At 51.5% G+C, this 23,424-nt stretch overlaps 1 protein-coding gene across 4 annotated transcripts in view; it reads right to left on the bottom strand.

The window, feature by feature from the left end:
* Nucleotides 1–22,975, bottom strand: part of TDRD7 (tudor domain containing 7) — a 115,838-nt gene extending 92,863 nt beyond the window's left edge. For 2 of the 4 annotated variants that reach the window (XM_039544462.1, XM_039544465.1), the window contains exons 1-3: nt 22,011–22,135; nt 8,558–8,770; nt 6,711–6,852 (exon numbers count right to left, since the gene is read on the bottom strand). In XM_039544462.1, the coding sequence (XP_039400396.1) occupies nt 6,711–6,852; nt 8,558–8,764 (349 nt within the window). In that variant the 5' untranslated portion in view covers nt 8,765–8,770; nt 22,011–22,135. The other 2 variants (XM_039544464.1, XM_039544463.1) reach the window with 2 other exon arrangements.
* Nucleotides 22,976–23,424: the final 449 nt, after the last annotated feature.

The raw sequence follows: 23,424 nt of genomic DNA, 5'->3' as shown, positions 1-23,424 counted from the left end.
GGGAATCGCTAAGGACACTGGGCTGTGCTTCAAACTCTGCATGGTCCGGTCAGTGATGGAAAGAAACTGCAGCGTTGGGGCCTCTCCTGCCTTTGTACCTTCAGAACCCTGCATGGCTGGGGGGAGTGAAGAAGAACATGTGGCCCAACGGACACGGCTCTAGAATGTTCTGCTCTCGCCAGGCCACAGAGCGCCTATCCCAGAAGCAGGTGTGCGCTGAAGCCACCTCAAAGAACATCATTTATCTGGCAATTCTACTTCCCTAGACCTATCATCTTGCAGGAGTGACAGCTCCTTGGCATAAGACTGGCAGAATTCCCCCAACTCTTAAGGTGTTTTGCCCACACAATGCCTCTAACAGCTGCTGCATGACACCATCTAAACATCCCAATGAGTTTCTTAAATTGACTAGAAGGAAAGCTCCCAAAAAACAAACAACTCAAGTTCATCAATGCTAGACCAAAAGTTGTGCTTCAGATACAAGAAAAACCTCAAAAAAGGTAGCCCCAAACGGTTGGAATATGTACAGGCAAGAGAGCATCCTGCAAGGTGGTAGCTTCAGAGAAGCAGAGTTACAAGGCAAACAATTTTCCTGTCTCTAAAGATACCTCTATAAAGGATTCGCATCCTTGGAGAATACAAAGCTTGAGAGCTGTACCAAGAGGAAAAGTGAAAAAAGCTGCTATCCTTTTCTTGGCACCTAAACTCAGACTTCAAGGTCAGAGGGGACTACCTTGATCATCTAGCCTGACTTCCTGCACATTACAGGCCACTGTACCTCACCCACCCATTCCTGTAACAGACCCCTGACCTCTGGTCAAGTTACTGAAGTCCTCCAGTCATGATTTAAAGACTTCAAGTTCCCGGGAATCCACCATTTATTCTTTCAAATCAGCAAGTGACCTGCACCCCATGCTGCAGAGAAGAGCAAAAAAAACAAAACCCAGGGTCTCTGTCCATCTGACCTGGGGGGAAAATTCCATCCCGTCCCCATATCAGTTAGATCACTTACAGCTTGCACATATCAGCGAGACCCACTAGCCAGTCATCTGGGAAAGAATTCACTGTAGTATAACTCAAACCCCTTTGACATACCCTGGCATGCCCTTATCCTAATTATCTGACAGTGGTAGATATGTTTTGCACAAAGTACGCCTCGTGAGGTATCATTCTAAAAGTCTTGACCTGCTAGATATTAGTATCTCATTGGATTGTATGTGCTATCATCATATGTGAAGTTTGGCTACATGTGTTACTGAAATGTTGTGAGGCTGAAAACACCCACAAGCAGCCTTTCAGGTGCCACAGTAAAAAGGCCAAGCCATGTCAATGGCTTATTGAGGAAATGCACACAAGCGCAAGGATTACCCCAGGAACTGTGTAAAACAGAAACCTCTCAGAGAGAGCACTACACAATGGGAGCAGTTTGATTCAGGTCACTGCAAAAGAGCTTTCCAGCAAGTGGGAAGAAGATATAAAAGGGGGATAATGGGGGACCCTCACTCTCCCTACAACACCACACCTGGAAACACCTAAGGAACAAAGACTGGACTGGGGAAGTGATGGTCCCAGGCTAAAGGGATTTCTAGCCTGTGTATGAAAACCTGGGAAACCCACGCTGCAAAACAAAGGCAGCTTGTGCCTTAAGAATCTGCCAACCCATTTATCACTCAGGGTGAGAATTTGCTAATTCTTATCTAATCTATCTAGTATATTAAGCTTAGTTTGCATTTTGTTTATTTACTAGGTCATCTGCTTTGAACAGTTTACTATCACTTAAAATCTATGATTTTGTAGTTAAACTTATTTCATGTTTTAATCCAAGCCAGTGTGCGTTTGACTAAGGTGTCTGAGGAAAATCTCAGCTTGGTTACCACAAGTGTGCATGGTCCTCTTTACACTGAGGGAGAGGCAGACCAGGTATTAAACCCATATACTGGTCAGATCTGACCAGGGAAGGACAGTACTGCTCTGGGGGCGTAGGCTGGGAGGCTGGTGGTTAGAGAGCCTGCATGTGACTGTGTCCCTACCTGTGTGAATGCTGGTGAAAGTGCAAGCTGGGAGGGCTTTGCAGCTTATCACAGCAGCACAGTGCGAGAGGGAAACCAGGCTGGTGGGTCAGAGTGCTCAGTGGTACCCCAGTTCCAGGTGGCACCCCTGCAGGGAACCCATCACACCCTCCCCATATAGTGTCCCATCTCCAGCCTTTGGAGATATTTGCTACTAGCAGTAGCAAATGAGCCACATGCCATTGTAGGCAATCATACCATCCCCTCCATAAACTTTTCAAGCTGAGTCTTGAAACTAGTCAGGTTTTTTTGTTTTCACTGCTCCCACTGGGCAACTGTTCCAGAACATCACTCCTCTGATGGTTAGAAATCTGTGTCTAATTAAGCCTAAATGTCTTGATGGTCAGTTTATATCCATACGTTCTTGTGCCAACACTGGCACTTAACTCCTCTCCCTCCTTCTCACCGCCTTGTCCACTTGTGTAGAGACTCTGCCTCATTTGAGGAGTTGGAGCTTGGTATCACCAGCTTTGAGCACAGAGACAGTGACTACATTAAGAAACCAATGCTTGGTGGAATCTAAAGCTTTACTAGTACAGGCCACTCTGGCGGTGAAACCTGCCTGGGATTGGGGGCAGGAGGGATGAAGAGGGGGCGCTGCACCAATAAAAGAAAATATTGGCACCAAGTTCTAGCACTCAGCTGTCCTGGCCAACTCAAACTTGAGCTTTAAGCCAATCTCATGCTGAATTTACAGGTTTCTGTGGAATGCTTCAAATAAAGTTCTTGTTTCTTCACTGCTCAGTGTGGCATCTGCAAGCTCACCTGGTACCTCTAGATGTTGTGGTCTCCTCTGAATCAGACAATGCACCTAATGTGGTTTTCAAGTCTTCAGTGCTGTTCTACTTCATGGACAAGATTTGAATCTGCTGAGCAGACTTCCTTTCTCCTAAAATGTCATACCCAAATTAAAAAGAAAATGGGTACCATGTGTGCTGTAGGAGTCACCAGACCAATATACAGAGAACTAGTGCTGAGCTTAGCAACACTGAAGTGCCTACCAAACTCTGGCCCTGATGGAGGTTGTTTTTTAAAAAGAGAGAAGATGATGGCGAAGACAGGCCTGAGAACTGAAGCAGTGTCAAACAGCTAGAGGAAAAAGCCTCAAATTTCAACAGCCATAATGGAACTCACTGCAAGGTAGGATATAGCAATAAGGAGGTAAAGAGCTGAAGCAAAGGAAGACCAAACAAAGAGCAGTCTCCAGCTAGTTGCTTGTCATGACTGTGGTCAACAAACAGCCAACAGTAACAATGACACAATATTTCTACTTGGTCAAGTGAAGGCTAGTAGGAAGCCTGATTCATAGTCTAACTTTTTACTGCCATTGTGAAGGACCAAAAACCTTCAGAAGTAGCAAAGTTTTGACAGTAAGAAGCAAGAATCCTGCAGAGATGTCTCTTCAGAGACTCTCATGTTACAAACTAACATGACACTGGATCACTCATGTAGCTTCTCATTTTTTGTCAGTGTCTTGCAGCTTCCCTTCCTTCCTGTTTGCTTCTTTGTCTTCCTGTTTTTGTTTAGTAGAATCAAACTAGCAACCATCATGCTAATTACACTGTTTGTGATGCTGCTGAGGTAGGAGTATTCGGGAAGAATAATAGGCAGGGTAAAAGTTTCTACATTAATGCTACACTGAGGTTGGACAATACGCTTGAGTTACCACTTTAGTCTACTCCCATAAAAATGCACAACAGTCCCCTGAAAGAGATGAGTATTCTTATGATAATTCTCAACTGAAGTGCAGTTTATTCCAAGCAATTCTATGATGTTCACTGTAGTCTTAGTACCTCGTGCATTCATTAAATTAAGCCTCAAAACTTTTGAGCTAAAAATATAGTACCCCCCTTTTTACAGATGGGAAATGGAGGCAGACTTTGCAAAGGTCATATACAAAGTCTACGGTAGATGGAACGCAATCTTCTCCCAGTTCTCTACCTTAACCACAAGAGGATTCCTTGCTCCCTATTGTTTTACTCTGCAAAGTGTGTTCTCCGTGGCTAAAACTTTCAAAAGTGGGTGCCTAAAGAAGGATTTAAGAGTCTAAATGTTTAAAATTTCTGATTTTCAGAAATGTCAAGTACCCAGGCAGCTTCCACTGAAGTGGTCATGGGAGCTGTTGGGTCTTCAGCAGCTCAAAAAAAAAATATCAAGCTCCTTGTTTAGGAGCCTAATTTTTGGATTTTTTTTTTTTTTAAAGTCTCAGCCCACATGCATTCTGTCATATCTGCCATTTTACTTTTTAAAAAATTCCTGTTAGACCTGCTGCTAAAAGACAGACAAATTCTATACCCTTTTGTGCAAGGCTTGTTTCTAAATTCTAATGTTATATCTGTAAACCCACAAGGCAATGAAGTTCCCCAGATGCCTAATTTGGCCTACCCAGGGGATATCTGAGAAAAGAATCCAGAATGACTTCTGATCCAGGGTTAGTCTGTGGGGCTGGCATTTGGGATGGGTTGGAAGAAAAGAAATGTTTTTACTTGTAAATGACCAGTTTTAATATGAAAATCATTGAGACAAACATGAAACACTTAAAAGGGATAATGCAATTACCGGGTCTGTCAGAAGCAAACCTGAATTTTTTTTAGTGAAATTCTCTTTAAGGATTACTATTAAAAAAACAAAACAACCCAGGCGCTACAGATTCTTCTAATTTGAAAGTTTTCTGAAGCAGCCTGGTCTCAATCAATGCACCAGGTGTGAACTTAGTGAAATAGGGCTCCTCCTTGTGCCATTACCTCACTGAAAATGTAATTTGTGCAAAAGAGCTTGAATGAGGCAGGAGTCCCAAGGGGGACAAAAAAACCTAAATGTGTTTATATAATTAAGGACTATCATAATGTATTCGTCCAAGGGAAGAGTTAACTTTCATAGGCCATGCTCGCTCTGGCATTTTTGACTACTTCACTTTGGATAGGATTCTTCTAATAGATTTTTTTTTTAAATTAGAAACATGACAGCCACAGCACACAGAAAATGACCCTTTCCTCCAATGGGTTATATTAGAATTCTGATGTGAATTTATAGTTATGTAATTATTTATGGACTTGCTTTATTGTGTCACTTCAGATGATTTTATCATTAATTTTTGGAGGGCGGTTTAAAATCAAATATTGTTAATTTTATTAGCTTAATGCACCTAGAGCATTAGATCACTTATACATTAGACAAAATAAGATATACATGGTGGTCTCAGGAGACAGCGCTGATCAACAACAACCAGGGAAAATTTAGAAGCATGCAACAGCACTTCATTCCTTATGAGTTAAGAAAATACCAGATTAGGTTCTGGTAAATGCACTCCAACATCCATATCATTACCCTCTTCTACCAAGCAGGCTGGTGTGCCACAAAAATTGTGGCCCTCTGAAGAAAGTCACCACATTCCAGGAATTTGAGTGTGGCAGTTAAGTAGGAGGGTTTTTTGTTTAATAAAAAAACAGGATAAGAGCTTTTTATATCAAGTTGCATTCCAGAGTATTTTTAAAGCATCCTAATAAACCTTGTAAAAAAAACTCTGTGCTACTTGTAGATGGATCAACTACAATGGATCTCTGGTTTGAATCCTACTACATAAGCAATAGTGCTCCATTTTGACACTTTGGGAAAACATGATCAGAGGGCTACTACATTACTGTACTAGTTTGTTTTACAGTTTAAGTTTAGTATGACCCTTTCATCACTTGCTCTTGCAGGCAGTGCCACCACCAGTTTCTTGTCTGCCTGCTGGGTAGCCCTTTGATCTGCCACTAGAAGGAGAAAGAAAGTGAGAGCTCTGTCCAGTTTACCCATCACCTATCTTACAGTGAAGGACCAGCTCAAAGGACCGAGGAAGATGAGAGGAGCCTATTTCCTCTCCCTTCCCAACTGGAAATCAAAGACTCACTCTTACAGAGGGCACACCCCAGTGGCAGCTCTGCAGTACAGAGATCAGAGACAATCTATGTCCAGAAGCAATGAATAGCTGCTGCTCTCCTCAAGGGTGGGGCTTACTCCTGTGTCCAGGAATAATTAAATAATTCTTCTCACCCCTGACTCCAATATCTTTTAATAACTAGTGGACCCACACAGGCTAAAAAACTGACCTGATTCTAAAGTCAAACAAAAAATATGTCTACACTGCAATTAAAAACCTGTGGCCAGCTTACTAAGGTACATGGGGTTCAAGCTGTGGGGCAGTTTCATTGTGGTGTAGACTTATGGGCTGCAGCCCCGGTTCTGGCACACTCCTATCTCACAGGGTCCTAGAGCCCAGGCTCCAGCCTGAGTCCAGAAATCTACACTGTAATGAAACAGCCCCACAGCCAGAGTCAGCTGGCATAGGCCAGCTGCAGGTTTTTAATTGCCTTTTAGACATACCCAAAGACAGCTACCCTTCAAGACTGCTCCAGTAACATCACTGCACATTTGTCAGCAAGAGCATTGTTTTCCTATTAACTTCCTCATGTATGTTTATTCAAAGTACTGCCAAGCACAAATCTATATTTCAGCACTGTTTTCTTCTAGTGTGAATTAACATCATGCACAATTCATTGTAATCAGAAGGTTTATAAGGGAAAGGCTCTGCCACAAGAGACTACAGTTTTAATTAACAGTATTTATCATGAAGCTGTTTTCCAGCTTATGAATTCTTACCAACTAATGTGAATGGAGCAGTGTTCTTTAATCTCATCTGGCAGTTCACCTGTCGTCCCATTTTCCTTTTTGAACTTCTCTGGCAAGCTACCAGTTGAGCAATTCGCACAGTCTCAGCGCAAGCAACACCATGGCAAGTGATCTGCTCAAGGGGGAAGAAAATGGGCATAGGGAAATAATCAGGTCCAAACTTCTCTGTACTCCATGAAAGAAGTTACACAATATTTCTTATATTTACTTAAATTCTATTATCTTTAAATCATAGAAGTTCAACATTTATAGAAAGACAACAGTGAGCTGTTCGTACTTTTGATGCCCAAGATATTTACTAGATCTCACACCCTCCCAGGAACTGCCTCTCCTTCCATGACCTGGATTAGGAACTCTGACAAACCAGCAAACCACTGCTGGGAGACCCCAGGGTCAGGTTGCTGCAGACAGGACGTAGAGCCTTTCCAGCACAGGGTCCTACACTATAGAATATCCTACCAAAGGAGACTAGGATAAGTCCAACTAAATGTTGCCAAGTTTATGAAATGCAGCAAAGTTCTCTGTTTGCAAACAGAAACTAATGACTAGAACATGGAAAAGTTCTGAAATGGTATGTTTCTCCATGCAGACACATTATCCTACTAGTCTGTAAAACATCTACCCCAATTCAGGTATGTGAAAAAAGTAAGTAGAACCAAAAACTACCATGAAGACAAAAATTGCTGTACATGTTTTTTTAGAAGTCAGTCTGTGTCTGTCTCTCTCACACACACAGAGTTTGAGAAATAATGAGACACAGACACAGTCAATAAGGCTGCTGTCTTCCAACTGAGGCTGTCATTTCAGGAATACTTAACTTTAAAAGGCCCAGTTTTGCACCTTTATTTCCGCTTCTGGGGTTCACCAAAAGCACCTACTCTTGGCTTCTGGATCCTCAGCTGTCACTTCTCTTGGGCAGAGACCCATCTCTCTCCCCATCTTGACGGGGGCTTTTCCAGGCTTCACAGTTCCCTCCCTACACTGTGATATCCCAGCAAGCCAGACTGCCTAAACAGGCGAGTAGCTGCACTTTGCCTCCTCTCCAAAGGCTTATGAATGGTGTAACTGCCAGCAGTTACCACATAGCTCTTTCTAAGTGAGCACATTGATTCTTAAGGTGAAAACATTCCAAAGAAAACATTAAAAACAATCAGTGTTTCTATATGGATGCTAAAAGCTTACTCATCAAGTCTTATGGAGCCCCAGTAGATCAAAGTCCTTCCAGAAAGGAAGGACTCCCCTGTCCCCCTGGACAGAAGGTCCTATCCATTTGCTGCATCAGAAAGAAGGCCCTAAATCAGTTTAAACTCAGGCTATTTACCCAAAAGTTCTCTTTGTCTGCTAGTCTCTGGAAAATCCAGTCAGAACCAGTATGTGAACTTCTCCAGGTGGTGGCACGCCACTGAAAGTGTTAGAACCTAAGTGAATTTGCCCAATCACATCACATCACACTGTTCTTAGTTTCTGGACAGCTGTGGTCTTCCTCCCCCATAGAGTCCCTGACCCACAATACCTAAGCTTAATAAAGTAAGATATTCTAAAGATATTGCAGGAAATTGCCATATTTGTCACAACCACCATATTATCTAAACACACTCAGTACAAGACTAAGCCATAAAGGTAAAAGATTACAACACTGGTGCTCCCACTATTGTTAGCACTTGTGGGAAACATTGTTGCTAGACCAAAAGCATGAGATCTCCCTAAAATCTTCAGCACAAAGCTAGAGACCCGCAAGCCTTACAATGAATTCCAAAGCCAGTTTAACAAGCAACTTGAGAAAAGCCACCAACTGTATAATTTGAACCTTTTCTTACCTCACCCATTTTATTAATTTCTATTCTGACAACTCCTGGAACAGTCTTCAAGTATTCTTCCAGTGTAGAGTGTCCTAGCTGTTTGAAAGGGATCCAATCCCCAGTCAAGGATTTGTACTCCCCCTGCAGTCGTGGCAAGGGTATTCCATTTTTATTGGATTGGAGAACAGCTCGAAGCATCTTTGCAACTAGGTCAGATTCCGGCATCTTTATCTGTAACCAAAAATAAGCATTTATATAATAAATATTTCACGGATTCTTGCTCTCCTTGCCCACTGATTCACATATGTCGTATGCTAACATGAGTGAAGAAAAAAAGACCACCAAATAATGGAAACCTTGACTTTGGAGACCAAAACATTTGTTAAATGACTAAACAGAAGCAAAACCAAATACTAGCATGTTCTGGCTTCCACATAACAGACTGGTGAAAGAACAGCAATGCAAAATAACCAAAGAAACAAAATGGATATGTTTAGACTATAGAACAAGAACGTATGAACACCATTGGTGGATCAGCTCAGGGGTTATACCAAAAGCGAGTTATGCAGGTCATTCCAAACAAATACCAATAAAACCTTACATCATCATGGCTTTTATTTATGCCATACACTTTAGAAAAATAATATTTTTGGAGGACAAAATGTTTTAAAAGCATATTGTAATATTTTGTATGATTCCCAGACAAAATTACATTAAAACTGAGTTATGTTTGAAAGTAGATATCAGTAATTTAAGGTAAAATACATTACGGGGTGAAATAATCCAAATCCAAGCATTTATTAACACAGGAAATTCAGAATTAAGGGTAAATGTAAAAAATTCAAACATGTTAGGATACGGAAATGCACAGTTAGGGCACCCAGGGCAGCCTTATCTTTGTATTGACCCCATAATCATAATCCTATGGTTATTGTAAGGCATTATAATGTTTGTGATCCCAATTTGGATTAATCTAATGTTTCTTTAAAAATAAATCTATTTCTCCCCCCCACACACACTCCCCATAGTGTCACTACGGTGCAGTGTTAGGTGCGGAAAGGCACAGTTAAGGCTGTTCCAGTGCCCTATCAACATAAGTCTGCCCCATTCATGAGATTTGAAGCTGCATTCGAGATGTGGGCATACCATTGATTTAATACAAGGGCAATAATATATTCTCTGTCTTATTCTCTATCCCCTTTTTAATGATTCCTAACATCCTGTTTGCTTTTTTGACCGCCTCTGCACACTGTGTGGACATCTTCAGAGAACTATCCACGATGACTCCAAGATCTTTTTCCTGATTTGCTGTAGCTAAATTAGCCCCCCATCATATTGTATGTACAGTTGAGGTTATTTTTTCCAATGTGCATTACTTTACATGTATCCACATTAAATTTCATTTGCCATTTTGTTGCCCAATCACTTAGTTTTGTGAGATCTTTTTGAAGTTCTTCACAATCTGCTTTGGTCTTAACTATCTTGAGCAGTTTAGTATCATCTGCAAACTTTGCCACCTCACTGTTTACCCCTTTCTCCAGGTCATTTATGAATAAGTTGACTAGGATTGGTCCTAGGACAGACCCTTGGGGAACACCACTAATTACCTCTCTCCATTCTGAGAATTTACCATTTATTCTTACCCTTTGCTCCCTGTCTTTTAACCAGTTCTCAATCCATGAAAGGACCTTCCCTTTTATCCCATGACAACTTAATTTACGTAAGAACCTTTGGTGAAGGACCTTGTCAAAGGCCTTCTGGAAATCTAAGTACACTATGTCCACTGGATCCCCCTTGTCCACATGTTTGTTGACCCCTTCAAAGAACTCTAATAGATTAGTAAGACACGATTTCCCTTTATAGAAACCATGTTGACTTCTGCCCAACAATGTATGCTCTTCTAGGTGTCTGACGATTTTATTCTTTACTATTGTTTCAACTAATGTGCCCAGTACTGACGTTAGACTTTGTAGTTGACCTGTCTGTAATTCTACTAAGAGTAGTTAGTGGTGTAATTGAAGCCAAGAACACACTAGAATTGAAAAAAAAATTAGACATATATGGATAAGACCTCTTCTAATCGCTGCTTGGGAAGCATAAGATGCTGCAACAGGTAAAAGATGCAAAGGATCTTTTTAGGGAGGCCTCAGTGTTGCCATCAAGAGAGTTCTTCAAGGTTTAATCTTCATAAATGTATCTTCTGGTTATCCTGGAGACGTATACTCTTGAATTCTCTATGATCACCTCAGAGTCTGATGATCAGCAGAGATGGAGCATCCATATGGACCTACTTGGGGCTGTATTTTGGCCAATCACTGTCAATCATTTCTTGCACACGAGGATGTCCAGGCCTCACGTGAGATGTGCTATGAGACATACTAGAAGGAGTCCTAGGTAACAGTGGGCTCTCTTCTTGCACTTTCAGCATCTGTGCTGTTCTGGAGTTGAACATTATTGGGGCTTCCCTTCAGAATAAGAGGCAGGGGTAAAAAGAAGGGAAGAGTGAAAGTGGCTGTTAGAAAGTAGGAACATTTCTAAAATTTTCACAGAGAGGGGGCTCAAGGCAAAGGATTGGGGTGCGTGGTGCAGGAGGGTCTGGAATACGCTGCTCCCAGAAGTGGCTCCTGGGGGTGGGTGGGGCAGGCAGCTCTGCCCTGCGCTGCCCTCGCCTGTGGGTACCAGCTCTGAAGCTCCCATTGGCCACGGTTCCCCATTCCTGGCCAATGGGAGCTGCAGGGGGCAGCGCACAGAACCCCCCCAGGGGCAGCAGGGACATGGTGCTGGCCGCTTCCAGGAGCGGCGCAGGGCCAGGGCAGGAAGGGAGCCTGCCTTAGCCCCGCTGCACCATGAGGCTGGCAATCCCACAGGCCGGACTGAAAGCCCTGACAGGCTGAATCTGGCCCGAGGGCCATAGTTTGCCCTCCCTGGAGTTAGAGGCTAATATGAAAGCTGAAGTACCATCCCAGGCCCCATCCAACAACCTAAGAAAAATACTCTTAAGGATCCCTGTATCCTCCTCTCCTGCAGTTATCTGAGAGGTTGGACTGGGGGAAGAGAGAATAGAGTTCTTGCCAGGGTGTTGCCCCTGGGCGGTATCCTTAACATCTTTTTAGTAGCCATCAACTAGTAAATACCTGTAAAAGCAGCAAAGAGTCTTGTGGCACCTTATAGACTAACAGATGTTTGGGAGCATGAGCTTTCGTGGGTGAATACCCACTTCGTCAGATGCATGTAGTGGAAATTTCCAGGGGCAGGTATATATAAGCAAGCAAGAAGCAGGCTAAAGATAATGAGGTTAGTTCAATCAGGGAGGATGAGGCCCTCTTCTAGCAGCTGAGGTGTGAAAACCAAGAGAGGAGAAACTGGTTTTGTAGTTGGCAAGCCATTCACAGTCTTTGTTTAATCCTGAGCTGATGGTGTCAAATTTGCAGATGAACTGAAGCTCAGCAGTTTCTCTCTGAAGTCTGGTCCTGAAGTAAATACCTGGTAAGTTAAACCAGGCTCTTCTGAATTATAGGCTTCGAGATCTTTTATATAGCTTACTGAGCTCCATTAGATACCAAGCAGGGGCATATATTAGTCTTTGTTTTAGTGTGGGGGGGTGGGGGAGAGGAAAGGAGGAAATAGAATTTCAGCTTGTCTATTAAAGTTCACCTACACTTCTTTTTTTAAAATACAAGCCATCTATGTAGTTATTACTTGACCAATGTCACAAGGATTCCACCGCATTAAGTTCTTCAAGTTAAAGAAATAATGAGTTTAAACTATTATATATGAAATAACCGGCTCTGTGGATGAGGGGAAAGCAGTGGATGTGCTATTTCTGGACTTTAGCAAAGCTTTTGATACAGTCTCCCACAGTATTCTTGCCAGCAAGTTAAAGAAGTATGGGCTGGATGAATGGACGGTAAGGTGGATAGAAAACTGGCTAGATGGTCGGGCTCAACGGGTAGCGATCAATGGTTCCATGTCTAGTCGGCAGCCGGTATCAAGTGGAGTGCCCCAAGGGTCGGTGCTGGGGCTGGTTTTGTTCAATATCTTCATTAACGATCTGGAGGATGGTGTGGACTGCACCCTCAGCAAGTTTGCAGATGACACTAAACTGGGAGGAGTGGTTGATACGCTGGAGGGTAGGGATAGGATACAGAGGGACCTAGACAAATTAGAGGATTGGGCCAAAAGAAATATGATGAGGTTCAACAAGGACAAGTGCAGAGTCCTGCACTTAGGACGGAAGAATCCCATGCACTGCTACAGACTAGGGACCGAATGGCTGGGCAGCAGTTCTGCAGAAAAGGACCTAGGGGTTACGGTGGACGAAAAGCTGAATATGAGTCAACAGTGTGCCCTTGTTGCCAAGAAGGCTAATGGCATTTTGGGTTGTATAAGTAGGGGCATTTCCAGCAGATCGAGGGATGTGATCATTCCCCTCTATTCAGCACTGATGAGGTCTCATTTGGAGTACTGTGTCCAGTTTTGGGCCCCACACTACAAGAAGGATGTGGATAAATTGGAGAGAGTCCAGCGGAGGGCAACAAAAATGATTAGGGGGCTGGAGCACATGACTTATGAGGAGAGGCTGAGGGAACTGGGATTGTTTAGTCTGCAGAAGAATGAGGGGGGATTTGATAGCTGCTTTCAACTACCTGAAAGGGGGTTCCAAAGAGGATGGATCTAAACTGTTCTCAGTGGTAGATGACGACAGAACAAGGAGTAATGGTCTCAAGTTGCAGAGGGGGAGGTTTAGGTTGGACATTAGGAAACACTATTTCACTAGTAGGGTGGTGAAGCACTAGAATGGGTTACCTAGGGAGGTGGTGGAATCTCCTTCCTTAGAGGTTTTTAAGGTCAGGCTTGACAAAGCCCTGGCTGGGATGATTTAGTTGGGGATTGGTCCTGCTTTGAGCAGGGGGTTGGACTAGATGACCTCCTGAGGTCCCTTCCAACCCTGAGATTCTATGATATGCCTTTGCCAGAAAAGGATCTTAGATTTTACTATTCAGACCACATGATTCCTTTTCTAAATGATACAAAAGGGAAATATAATCTTAGGAAGAGATTTAATGTTTACAGTTGCTATGAAGATCTAGATTCTTCTTGTCCCGAGAGCCATTTAATATTTTGTGTAATTAACATCACTGACAGTCTTTCAGTGTTATAGTCGTTAAAGAGGAAAAACACACAGGAGGATTAGCTGACTATTGTCTGGACTACCTGACTTCACTGGGGATTTTCCATGTCTCACACTTATGTGGTGTGATAGGACAGACACATACACACTCACCAGGAGGGGATGGGCAGGTTAGAGCTGTAACAGGGGATAAAGGGAAGATGCAACAATTATGTGGTGTGCATACCACACACACACACACAGGTACCAGGAGGGGATGGGCAGGTCAGAACTAGAACAGGGGAGCAGAGGAAGATGTAACACAGTTATGCGGTGTTCATACCACACACACACACCCCACAGGGCAGGGCGGGGCAGGTCAGGGCTGTAACAGGGAAGATGTCACACAGTTATGCGGCATGCATAGGGGACACACACACACACACACCCCGGGCGGGGCGGGGCAGGGCTGTAACAGGGAAGATGTCACAGGTATGAGGTGTGCACGGGACACACACACACACACCCCCCAGGAGGGGCGGGGCAGGTCAGGGCTGTAAGAGGGAAGATGTCACACAGGTATGAGATGTGCACGGGACACACACACACACCGGGCGGGGCGGGGCAGGGCTGTAACAGGGAAGATGTCACACAGGTATGAGGTGTGCACGGGGGACGGACACACACACACACACCCCGGGAGGGGCGGGGCTGTAAGAGGGAAGATGTCACACAGGTGTGAGCTGTGCACGGGGACACACACACACCCCCCGGGAGGGGCGGAGCGGGGCAGGGCTGAAAGAGGGAAGGTGTCACACAGGTGTGAGCTGTGCACGGGGACACACACACAGACACACACCCCGGGAGGGACGGGGCTGTAAGAGGGAAGGTGTCACACGGGTGTGACATGTGCATGGGACACACAAACCCCGGGAGGGGCGGGGCAGGTCAGGGCTGTAACAGGGAAGATGTCACACAGGTGTGAGGTGCACATGGGACACACACACAGACACACACCCTGGGCGGGGCAGGGCTGTAAGAGGGAAGAGGTCACACAGGTGTGACGTGTGCATGGGACACACAAACCCCGGGAGGGGCGGGGCAGGTCAGGGCTGTAACAGGGAAGATGTCACACAGGTGTGAGGTGCACATGGGACACACACACAGACACACACCCTGGGCGGGGCAGGGCTGTAAGAGGGAAGAGGTCACACAGGTGTGACGTGTGCATGGGACACACAAACCCCGGGAGGGGCGGGGCAGGTCAGGGCTGTAACAGGGAAGATGTCACACAGGTGTGAGGTGCGCACGGGGCACACACACACACACGCACACACTCCCCGGGAGGGGCGGGGCTGTAAGAGGGAAGGTGTCACACGGGTGTGAGCTGCGCACGGGGAACGGACACACACACACACTGGGAGAGGCGGAGCTGTAAGAGGGAAGGTGTCACACGGGTGTGAGCTGCGCACGGGGAACGGACACACACACACCCCGGGAGGGGCGGGGCTGTAAGAGGGAAGGTGTCACACAGGTGTGAGCTATGCACGGGGCACACACACACACACGCACACACACCCCAGGCGGGGCGGGGCTGTAAGAGGGAAGGTGTCACACGGGTGTGAGCTGTGCACGGGGACACACACACACACCCCGGGAGGGGCGGGGCTGTAAGAGGGAAGGTGTCACACGGGTGTGAGCTGCGCACGGGGAACGGACACACACACACACTGGGAGGGGCGGAGCTGTAAGAGGGAAGGTGTCACAGGTGTGAGCTGCGCACGGGACACACACACACACCCCCGGCAGGGCAGGGCTGTAAGAGGGAAGAGGTCACACAGGTGTGAGCTGTGCACAGGGCACACACACACACACACACACACTGGGAGGGGCGGAGCTGTAAGAGGGAAGGTGTCACACGGGTGTGAGCTGCGCACGGGGAACGGACACACACACACACTGGGAGGGGCGGAGCTGTAAGAGGGAAGGTGTCACACGGGTGTGAGCTGCGCACGGGGAACGGACACACACACACAACCCGGGAGGGGCGGGGCTGTAAGAGGGAAGAGGTCACACAGGTGTGAGGTGCGCATGGGACACACACACCCCGGGAGGGGCGGGGCTGTAAGAGGGAAGGTGTCACACGGGTGTGAGCTGCGCACGGGGAACGGACACACACACACACCCCGGGAGGGGCGGGGCTGTAAGAGGGAAGGTGTCACACGGGTGTGAGCTGCGGACGGGGACACACACACACAACCCGGGAGGGGCGGGGCTGTAAGAGGGAAGGTGTCACACGGGTGTGAGCTGCGGACGGGGACACACACACACACACCCCGGGAGGGGCGGAGCTGTAAGAGGGAAGGTGTCACACGGGTGTGAGCTGCGCACGGGGAATGGACACACACACACACACACTGGGAGGGGCAGGGCTGTAAGAGGGAAGAGGTCACACAGGTGTGACGTGTGCATGGGACACACAAACCCCGGGAGGGGCGGGGCAGGTCAGGGCTGTAACAGGGAAGATGTCACACAGGTGTGAGGTGCGCATGGGACACACACACCCCGGGAGGGGCGGGGCTGTAAGAGGGAAGAGGTCACACAGGTGTGAGCTGTGCACAGGGCACACGCACACACACACACACTGGGAGGGGCGGAGCTGTAAGAGGGAAGGTGTCACACGGGTGTGAGCTGCGCACGGGGAACGGACACACACACACACTGGGAGGGGCGGAGCTGTAAGAGGGAAGGTGTCACACGGGTGTGAGCTGCGCACGGGGAACGGACACACACACACACTGGGAGGTGCGGAGCTGTAAGAGGGAAGGTGTCACACAGATGTGAGCTGCGCACGGGACACACACACACACACACACACACCCCGGGCGGGGCGGGGCTGTAAGAGGGAAGAGGTCACACAGGTGTGAGGTGCGCATGGGACACACACACCCCGGGAGGGGCGGGGCTGTAAGATGGAAGGTGTCACAGGTGTGAGCTATGCACGGGACACACACACACACCCCGGGCGGGGCGGGGCTGTAAGAGGGAAGGTGTCACACGGGTGTGAGCTGTGCACGGGACACACACACACCCCGGGAGGGGCGGGGCTGTAAGAGGGAAGGTGTCACACGGGTGTGAGCTGCGCACGGGGAACGGACACACACACACACACTGGGAGGGGCAGGGCTGTAAGAGGGAAGAGGTCACACAGGTGTGACGTGTGCATGGGACACACAAACCCCGGGAGGGGCGGGGCAGGTCAGGGCTGTAACAGGGAAGATGTCACACAGGTGTGAGGTGCGCATGGGACACACACACCCCGGGCGGGGCGGGGCTGTAAGAGGGAAGAGGTCACACAGGTGTGAGCTGTGCACAGGGCACACACACACACACACACACTGGGAGGGGCGGAGCTGTAAGAGGGAAGGTGTCACACGGGTGTGAGCTGCACACGGGGACACACACACACCCCGGGAGGGGCAGAGCTGTAAGAGGGAAGGTGTCACACGGGTGTGAGGTGCGCACGGGGAACGGACACACACACACACTGGGAGGGGCGGAGCTGTAAGAGGGAAGGTGTCACACAGGTGTGAGCTGCGCACGGGGAACGGACACACACACACACCCCGGGAGGGGCGGGGCTGTAAGAGGGAAGGTGTCACACGGGTGAGAGCTGCGCACGGGGAACGGACACACACACACACTGGGAGGGGCGGAGCTGTAAGAGGGAAGGTGTCACACAGGTGTGAGCTGCGCACGGGACACACACACACACACACCCCGGGCGGGGCGGGGCTGTAAGAGGAAAGGTGTCACACGGGTGTGAGCTGCGCACGGGGAACGGACACACACACACACTGGGAGGGGCGGGGCTGTAAGAGGGAAGGTGTCACACGGGTGTGAGCTGCGCACGGGGAACGGACACACACACACAACCCGGGAGGGGCGGGGCTGTAAGAGGGAAGGTGTCACACGGGTGAGAGATGCGCACGGGAAACACACACACACACTGGGAGGGGCGGGGCTGTAAGAGGGAAGGTGTCACACGGGTGAGAGCTGTGCACGGGGACACACACACACACACACTGGGAGGGGCGGGCTGTAAGAGGGAAGGTGTCACACGGGTGTGAGCTGTGCACGGACACACACACCCCAGGAGGGGCGGGGCTGTAAGAGGGAAGGTGTCACACGGGTGTGAGCTGCGACGGAAACGGACACACAAACACCCCGGGAGGGGCAGGGCTGTAAGAGGGAAGAGGTCACACAGGTGTGACGTGTGCATGGGACACACAAACCCCGGGAGGGGCGGGGCAGGTCAGGGCTGTAAGAGGGAAGAGGTCACACAGGTGTGAGCTGCGCACGGGGAACGGACACACACACACACCCCGGGAGGGGCGGGGCAGGGTGTAAGAGGGAAGGTGTCACACGGGTGTGAGGTGCGCACGGGGACACACACACACCCCGGGCGGGGCGGGGCTGTAAGAGGGAAGGTGTCACACGGGTGTGAGCTGCGCACGGGGAACGGACACACACACACACTGGGAGGGGCGGAGCTGTAAGAGGGAAGGTGTCACACAGGTGTGAGGTGCGCACGGGGAACGGACACACACACACACTGGGAGGGGCGGAGCTGTAAGAGGGAAGGTGTCACACAGGTGTGAGCTATGCACGGGGCACACACACACACACCCCGGGAGGGGCGGGGCTGTAAGAGGGAAGAGGTCACAGGTGTGAGCTATGCACGGGGCACACACACACACACACCCCGGGCGGGGCGGGGCTGTAAGAGGGAAGGTGTCACACGGGTGTGAGCTGTGCACGGGGACACACACACACACACCCCGGGAGGGGCGGGGCTGTAAGAGGGAAGGTGTCACACGGGTGTTAGCTGCGCACGGGGAACGGACACACACACACACACTGGGCGGGGCAGGGCTGTAAGAGGGAAGAGGTCACACAGGTGTGAGGTGCGCATGGGACACACACACACCCCGGGCGGGGCGGGGCTGTAAGAGGGAAGGTGTCACACGGGTGTGAGCTGTGCACAGGGCACACACACACACACACACCCCGGGCGGGGCGGGGCTGTAAGAGGGAAGGTGTCACACAGGTGTGAGGTGCGCACGGGGACACACACACACACCGGGAGGGGCGGGGCTGTAAGAGGGAACGTGTCACACTGGTGTGAGCTGTGCATGGGACACACATACACACACACACCCCTGTCGGGGCTGGGCTGTAATAGGGTCGTGGTCACACGGGTGTGAGCTGTGCACAGGGCACACACACACACACTGGGAGGGGCGGGGCTGTAAGAGGGAAGGTGTCACACGGGTGTGAGCTGAGCACGGGGAACCCACACACACACCCAGGGAGGGCGGGCTGTAAGAGGGAAGGTGTCACACGGGTGTGAGCTGCGCCGGGAACGGACACACACACACACACCCCGGGCGGGGCGGGGCTGTAAGAGGGAAGGTGTCACACGGGTGTGAGCTGCGCACGGGGAACGGACACACACACACACCCCGGGCGGGGCGGGGCTGTAAGAGGGAAGGTGTCACACAGGTGTGAGGTGCGCACGGGGACACACACACACCCCGGGAGGGGCGGGGCTGTAAGAGGGAAGGTGTCACACAGGTGTGAGCTGTGCACGGGGCACACACACACACACACCCCGGGCGGGGCGGGGCTGTAAGAGGGAAGGTGTCACACGGGTGAGAGCTGCGCACGGGGAACGGACACACACACACACTGGGAGGGGCGGGGCTGTAAGAGGGAAGGTGTCACACGGGTGTGAGCTGTGCACGGGGAACGGACACACACACCCCGGGAGGGGCGGGGCTGTAAGAGGGAAGGTGTCACACGGGTGTTAGCTGCGCACGGGGAACGGACACACACACACACACTGGGCGGGGCAGGGCTGTAAGAGGGAAGAGGTCACACAGGTGTGAGGTGCGCATGGGACACACACACACCCCGGGCGGGGCGGGGCTGTAAGAGGGAAGGTGTCACACAGGTGTGAGCTGCGCACGGGGAACGGACACACACACACACCCCGGGAGGGGCGGGGCAGGGTGTAAGAGGGAAGGTGTCACACGGGTGTGAGGTGCGCACGGGGACACACACACACCCCGGGCGGGGCGGGGCTGTAAGAGGGAAGGTGTCACACGGGTGTGAGCTGTGCACAGGGCACACACACACACACTGGGAGGGGCGGGGCTGTAAGAGGGAAGGTGTCACACAGGTGTGAGGTGCGCACGGGGACACACACACACACCTGGAGGGGCGGGGCTGTAAGAGGGAAGGTGTCACACGGGTGTGAGGTGCGCACGGGACACACACACACACACACCCCGGGCGGGGCGGGGCTGTAAGAGGGAAGGTGTCACACGGGTGTGAGCTGCGCACGGGGACACACACACACACACCGGGAGGGGCGGGGCTGTAAGAGGGAAGGTGTCACACAGGTGTGAGCTACGCACGGGGAACGGACACACACACACACCCCGGGAGGGGCGGGGCTGTAAGAGGGAAGGTGTCACACGGGTGTGAGCTGCGCACGGGGACACACACACACACACACTGGGAGGGGCAGGGCTGTAAGAGGGAAGATGTCACACAGGTGTGAGGTGCGCACGGGGACACACACACACCCCGGGCGGGGCGGGGCTGTAAGAGGGAAGGTGTCACACGGGTGTGAGCTGCGCACGGGGACACACACACACACCGGGAGGGGCGGGGCTGTAAGAGGGAAGGTGTCACACAGGTGTGAGGTGCGCACGGGACACACACACACACACCCCGGGAGGGGCGGGGCTGAAAGAGGGAAGGTGTCACACAGGTGTGAGCTGTGCACGGGGCACACACACACACACACACACCGGGCGGGGCGGGGCTGTAAGAGGGAAGAGGTCACACAGGTGTGAGCTGTGCACAGGGCACACACACACACACACACTGGGAGGGGCGGAGCTGTAAGAGGGAAGGTGTCACACAGGTGTGAGGTGCGCATGGGACACACACACACCCCGGGCGGGGCGGGGCTGTAAGAGGGAAGGTGTCACACGGGTGTGAGCTGTGCACAGGGCACACACACACACACACACCCCGGGAGGGGCGGAGCTGTAAGAGGGAAGGTGTCACACGGGTGTGAGCTGCGCACGGGACACACACACACCCCGGGAGGGGCGGGGCTGTAAGAGGGAAGGTGTCACACGGGTGTGAGCTGCGCACGGGGAACGGACACACACACACACACTGGGAGGGGCGGGGCTGTAAGAGGGAAGGTGTCACACAGGTGTGAGGTGCGCACGGGGACCCACACCCACCCGGGCGGGCAGGGCTGTAAGAGGGAAGGTGTCACACGGGTGAGAGCTGCGCCCGGGGAACGGACACACACACACACTGGGAGGGGCGGGGCTGTAAGAGGGAAGGTGTCACACGGGTGTGAGCTGTGCACGGGGCACACACACACACACACCCCGGGAGGGGCGGGGCTGTAAGAGGGAAGGTGTCACACGGGTGTGAGCTGCGCACGGGGAACGGACACACACACACACACCCCGGGCGGGGCGGGGCTGTAAGAGGGAAGGTGTCACACGGGTGTGAGCTGCGCACGGGGAACGGACACACACACACACCCCGGGCGGGGCGGGGCTGTAAGAGGGAAGGTGTCACACAGGTGTGAGGTGCGCACGGGGACACACACACACCCCGGGCGGGGCAGGGCTGTAAGAGGGAAGGTGTCACACGGGTGTGAGCTGCGCACGGGGAACGGACACACACACACACACCCCGGGAGGGGCGGGGCTGTAAGAGGGAAGGTGTCACACGGGTGTGAGCTGTGCACAGGGCACACACACACACACACACACCCCGGGCGGGGCGGGGCTGTAAGAGGGAAGGTGTCACACAGGTGTGAGCTGCGCACGGGGACACACACACACACCCCGGGCGGGGCGGGGCTGTAAGAGGGAAGGTGTCACACAGGTGTGAGGTGCGCACGGGGACACACACACACCCCGGGAGGGGCGGGGCTGTAAGAGGGAAGGTGTCACACGGGTGTGAGCTGCGCACGGGGAACGGACACACACACACCCCGGGAGGGGCGGGGCTGTAAGAGGGAAGGTGTCACACGGGTGTGAGCTGCGCACGGGGAACGGACACACACACACCCCGGGAGGGGCGGGGCTGTAACGAACGTTTAGAGAACGGAGACGCCCCTCCCCCCCGGCAGCAGCGGCCCGGCGCGAGCTGAGCTCGCGGCCCCCGTCCCCCTGACAGACCCGGGGGCCCTGCCCGCCGGGGGACCCCGGGGCCCCGAGTCCGCCCCAGAGCCGGGTCCCGCCGCCCGAGACTCACCCCGGGCCCGCCGCGGGGCTCCTCGCGCCTCAGGCGCGATGCTGCGCTCCCGGCCTTTTAACACCGCCCCCGCCCAGCACTGCGCCGCGCGCATGCGTGGCCTGGCCCCGCCCCACAGCATCCTCCCCGGGCACCGCCCCCACGTGACTGGCACGAGCCCGTGCTGCGGCCCTCGCGCCAGTCAGGAGTGTCAGCGCGTGCGCGCGGGAGAGCCCGCCGCCCCGCCCCCCCTTCGCGGGAACGGAAAGCGAAAGGGCTCCGTGCTCGTAGCCCACCGGGCGGGTTCAGGGCCCGCTCGAGCGCCGAGCAGTTCGGAGCGAGTCCGGCCCGTGCGGCTGCGGGTGCAAGAGCTGAGCGGACCCCTCCCCCCGACACCGAGCAGGAGAAACGTCCTGCGCCGAGCACCCAGCACCGCGGGAGCTGAACGGCTCATGACGCGTCTGTCGGGGGGTCCCGCCTGCACCGCGCTGGAGTCACACCTGCTTTGCAGGAGAAACGTCCTGCGCCGAGCACCCAGCCCCACGGGAGCTGAACGGCTCAGGACACGGCTGTCGGGGGGTCCCGCCTGCACCGCGCTGGAGTCACACCTGCTTTGCAGGAGAAACGTCCTGCGCCGAGCACCCAGCCCCACGGGAGCTGAACGGCTCAGGACACGGCTGTCGGGGGGTCCCGCCTGCACCGCGCTGGAGTCACACCTGCTTTGCAGGAGAAACGTCCTGCGCCGAGCACCGATAACCCTGCGCTCGGCCCCGGGAGCTGCACTTGGAGTCCGCTAACCTCACCCCGCTCAGGACGCGTCTGTCGGGGGATCCGGCCTGCACCGCGCTGGAGTCACACCTGCTTTGCAGGCGAACGGCTCATTAGCAACACCCGAGGCTGCTCTCGGTGTAAATGTGTTAACTCCTAGTTCTGACCTTTGCGGCGATCACACAAACTGGTTCTTCCACTCTGAAAACAGACAAAATCTCCTGCCCCTTCCTTGCTCCGGGTTTTCTTCAGACAAGCCCTGTAAGTGTCGCACCCTGTTCTTAAAGGCACAGCTCCCACTAACTAACCAAAGTGCAAACACTAGAAGTAAAACCTCAGCCCTTCTCACTTTTCAACATCGTTTTTTGAAGTGTAAACACTCAAACTGGACATAGCTCTGCTCTTACCAATGCTGTGCGCCTTCCCAATCCTATTCAGCAATCTCCTGCCTCTACAGAAGGCTGCTCAACCACTACAAAACATAAGGACCTCATGTTCAATTGGTTAACCTTAATGTCCCAAACCTCCTTTGCAGAGTCACTGCTTTCTAGGAGCCAGACAGTCCCCCCGTCTGTTGCATCCTATGCTCTTTGTTCCTTGCATTTCACAAGGGACAAGTTTTCAATGTTTTGATGTGGTGAACGTTGTGTCATCAGGATTATTATTG

Source organism: Mauremys reevesii, linkage group 6 (assembly GCF_016161935.1).
Source record: "Mauremys reevesii isolate NIE-2019 linkage group 6, ASM1616193v1, whole genome shotgun sequence".
Lineage (NCBI taxonomy): Eukaryota > Metazoa > Chordata > Testudines > Geoemydidae > Mauremys > Mauremys reevesii.
The sequence above is the reverse complement of the archived record's forward strand: the minus strand, read 5'-3'. Positions and strand labels throughout refer to the sequence as shown.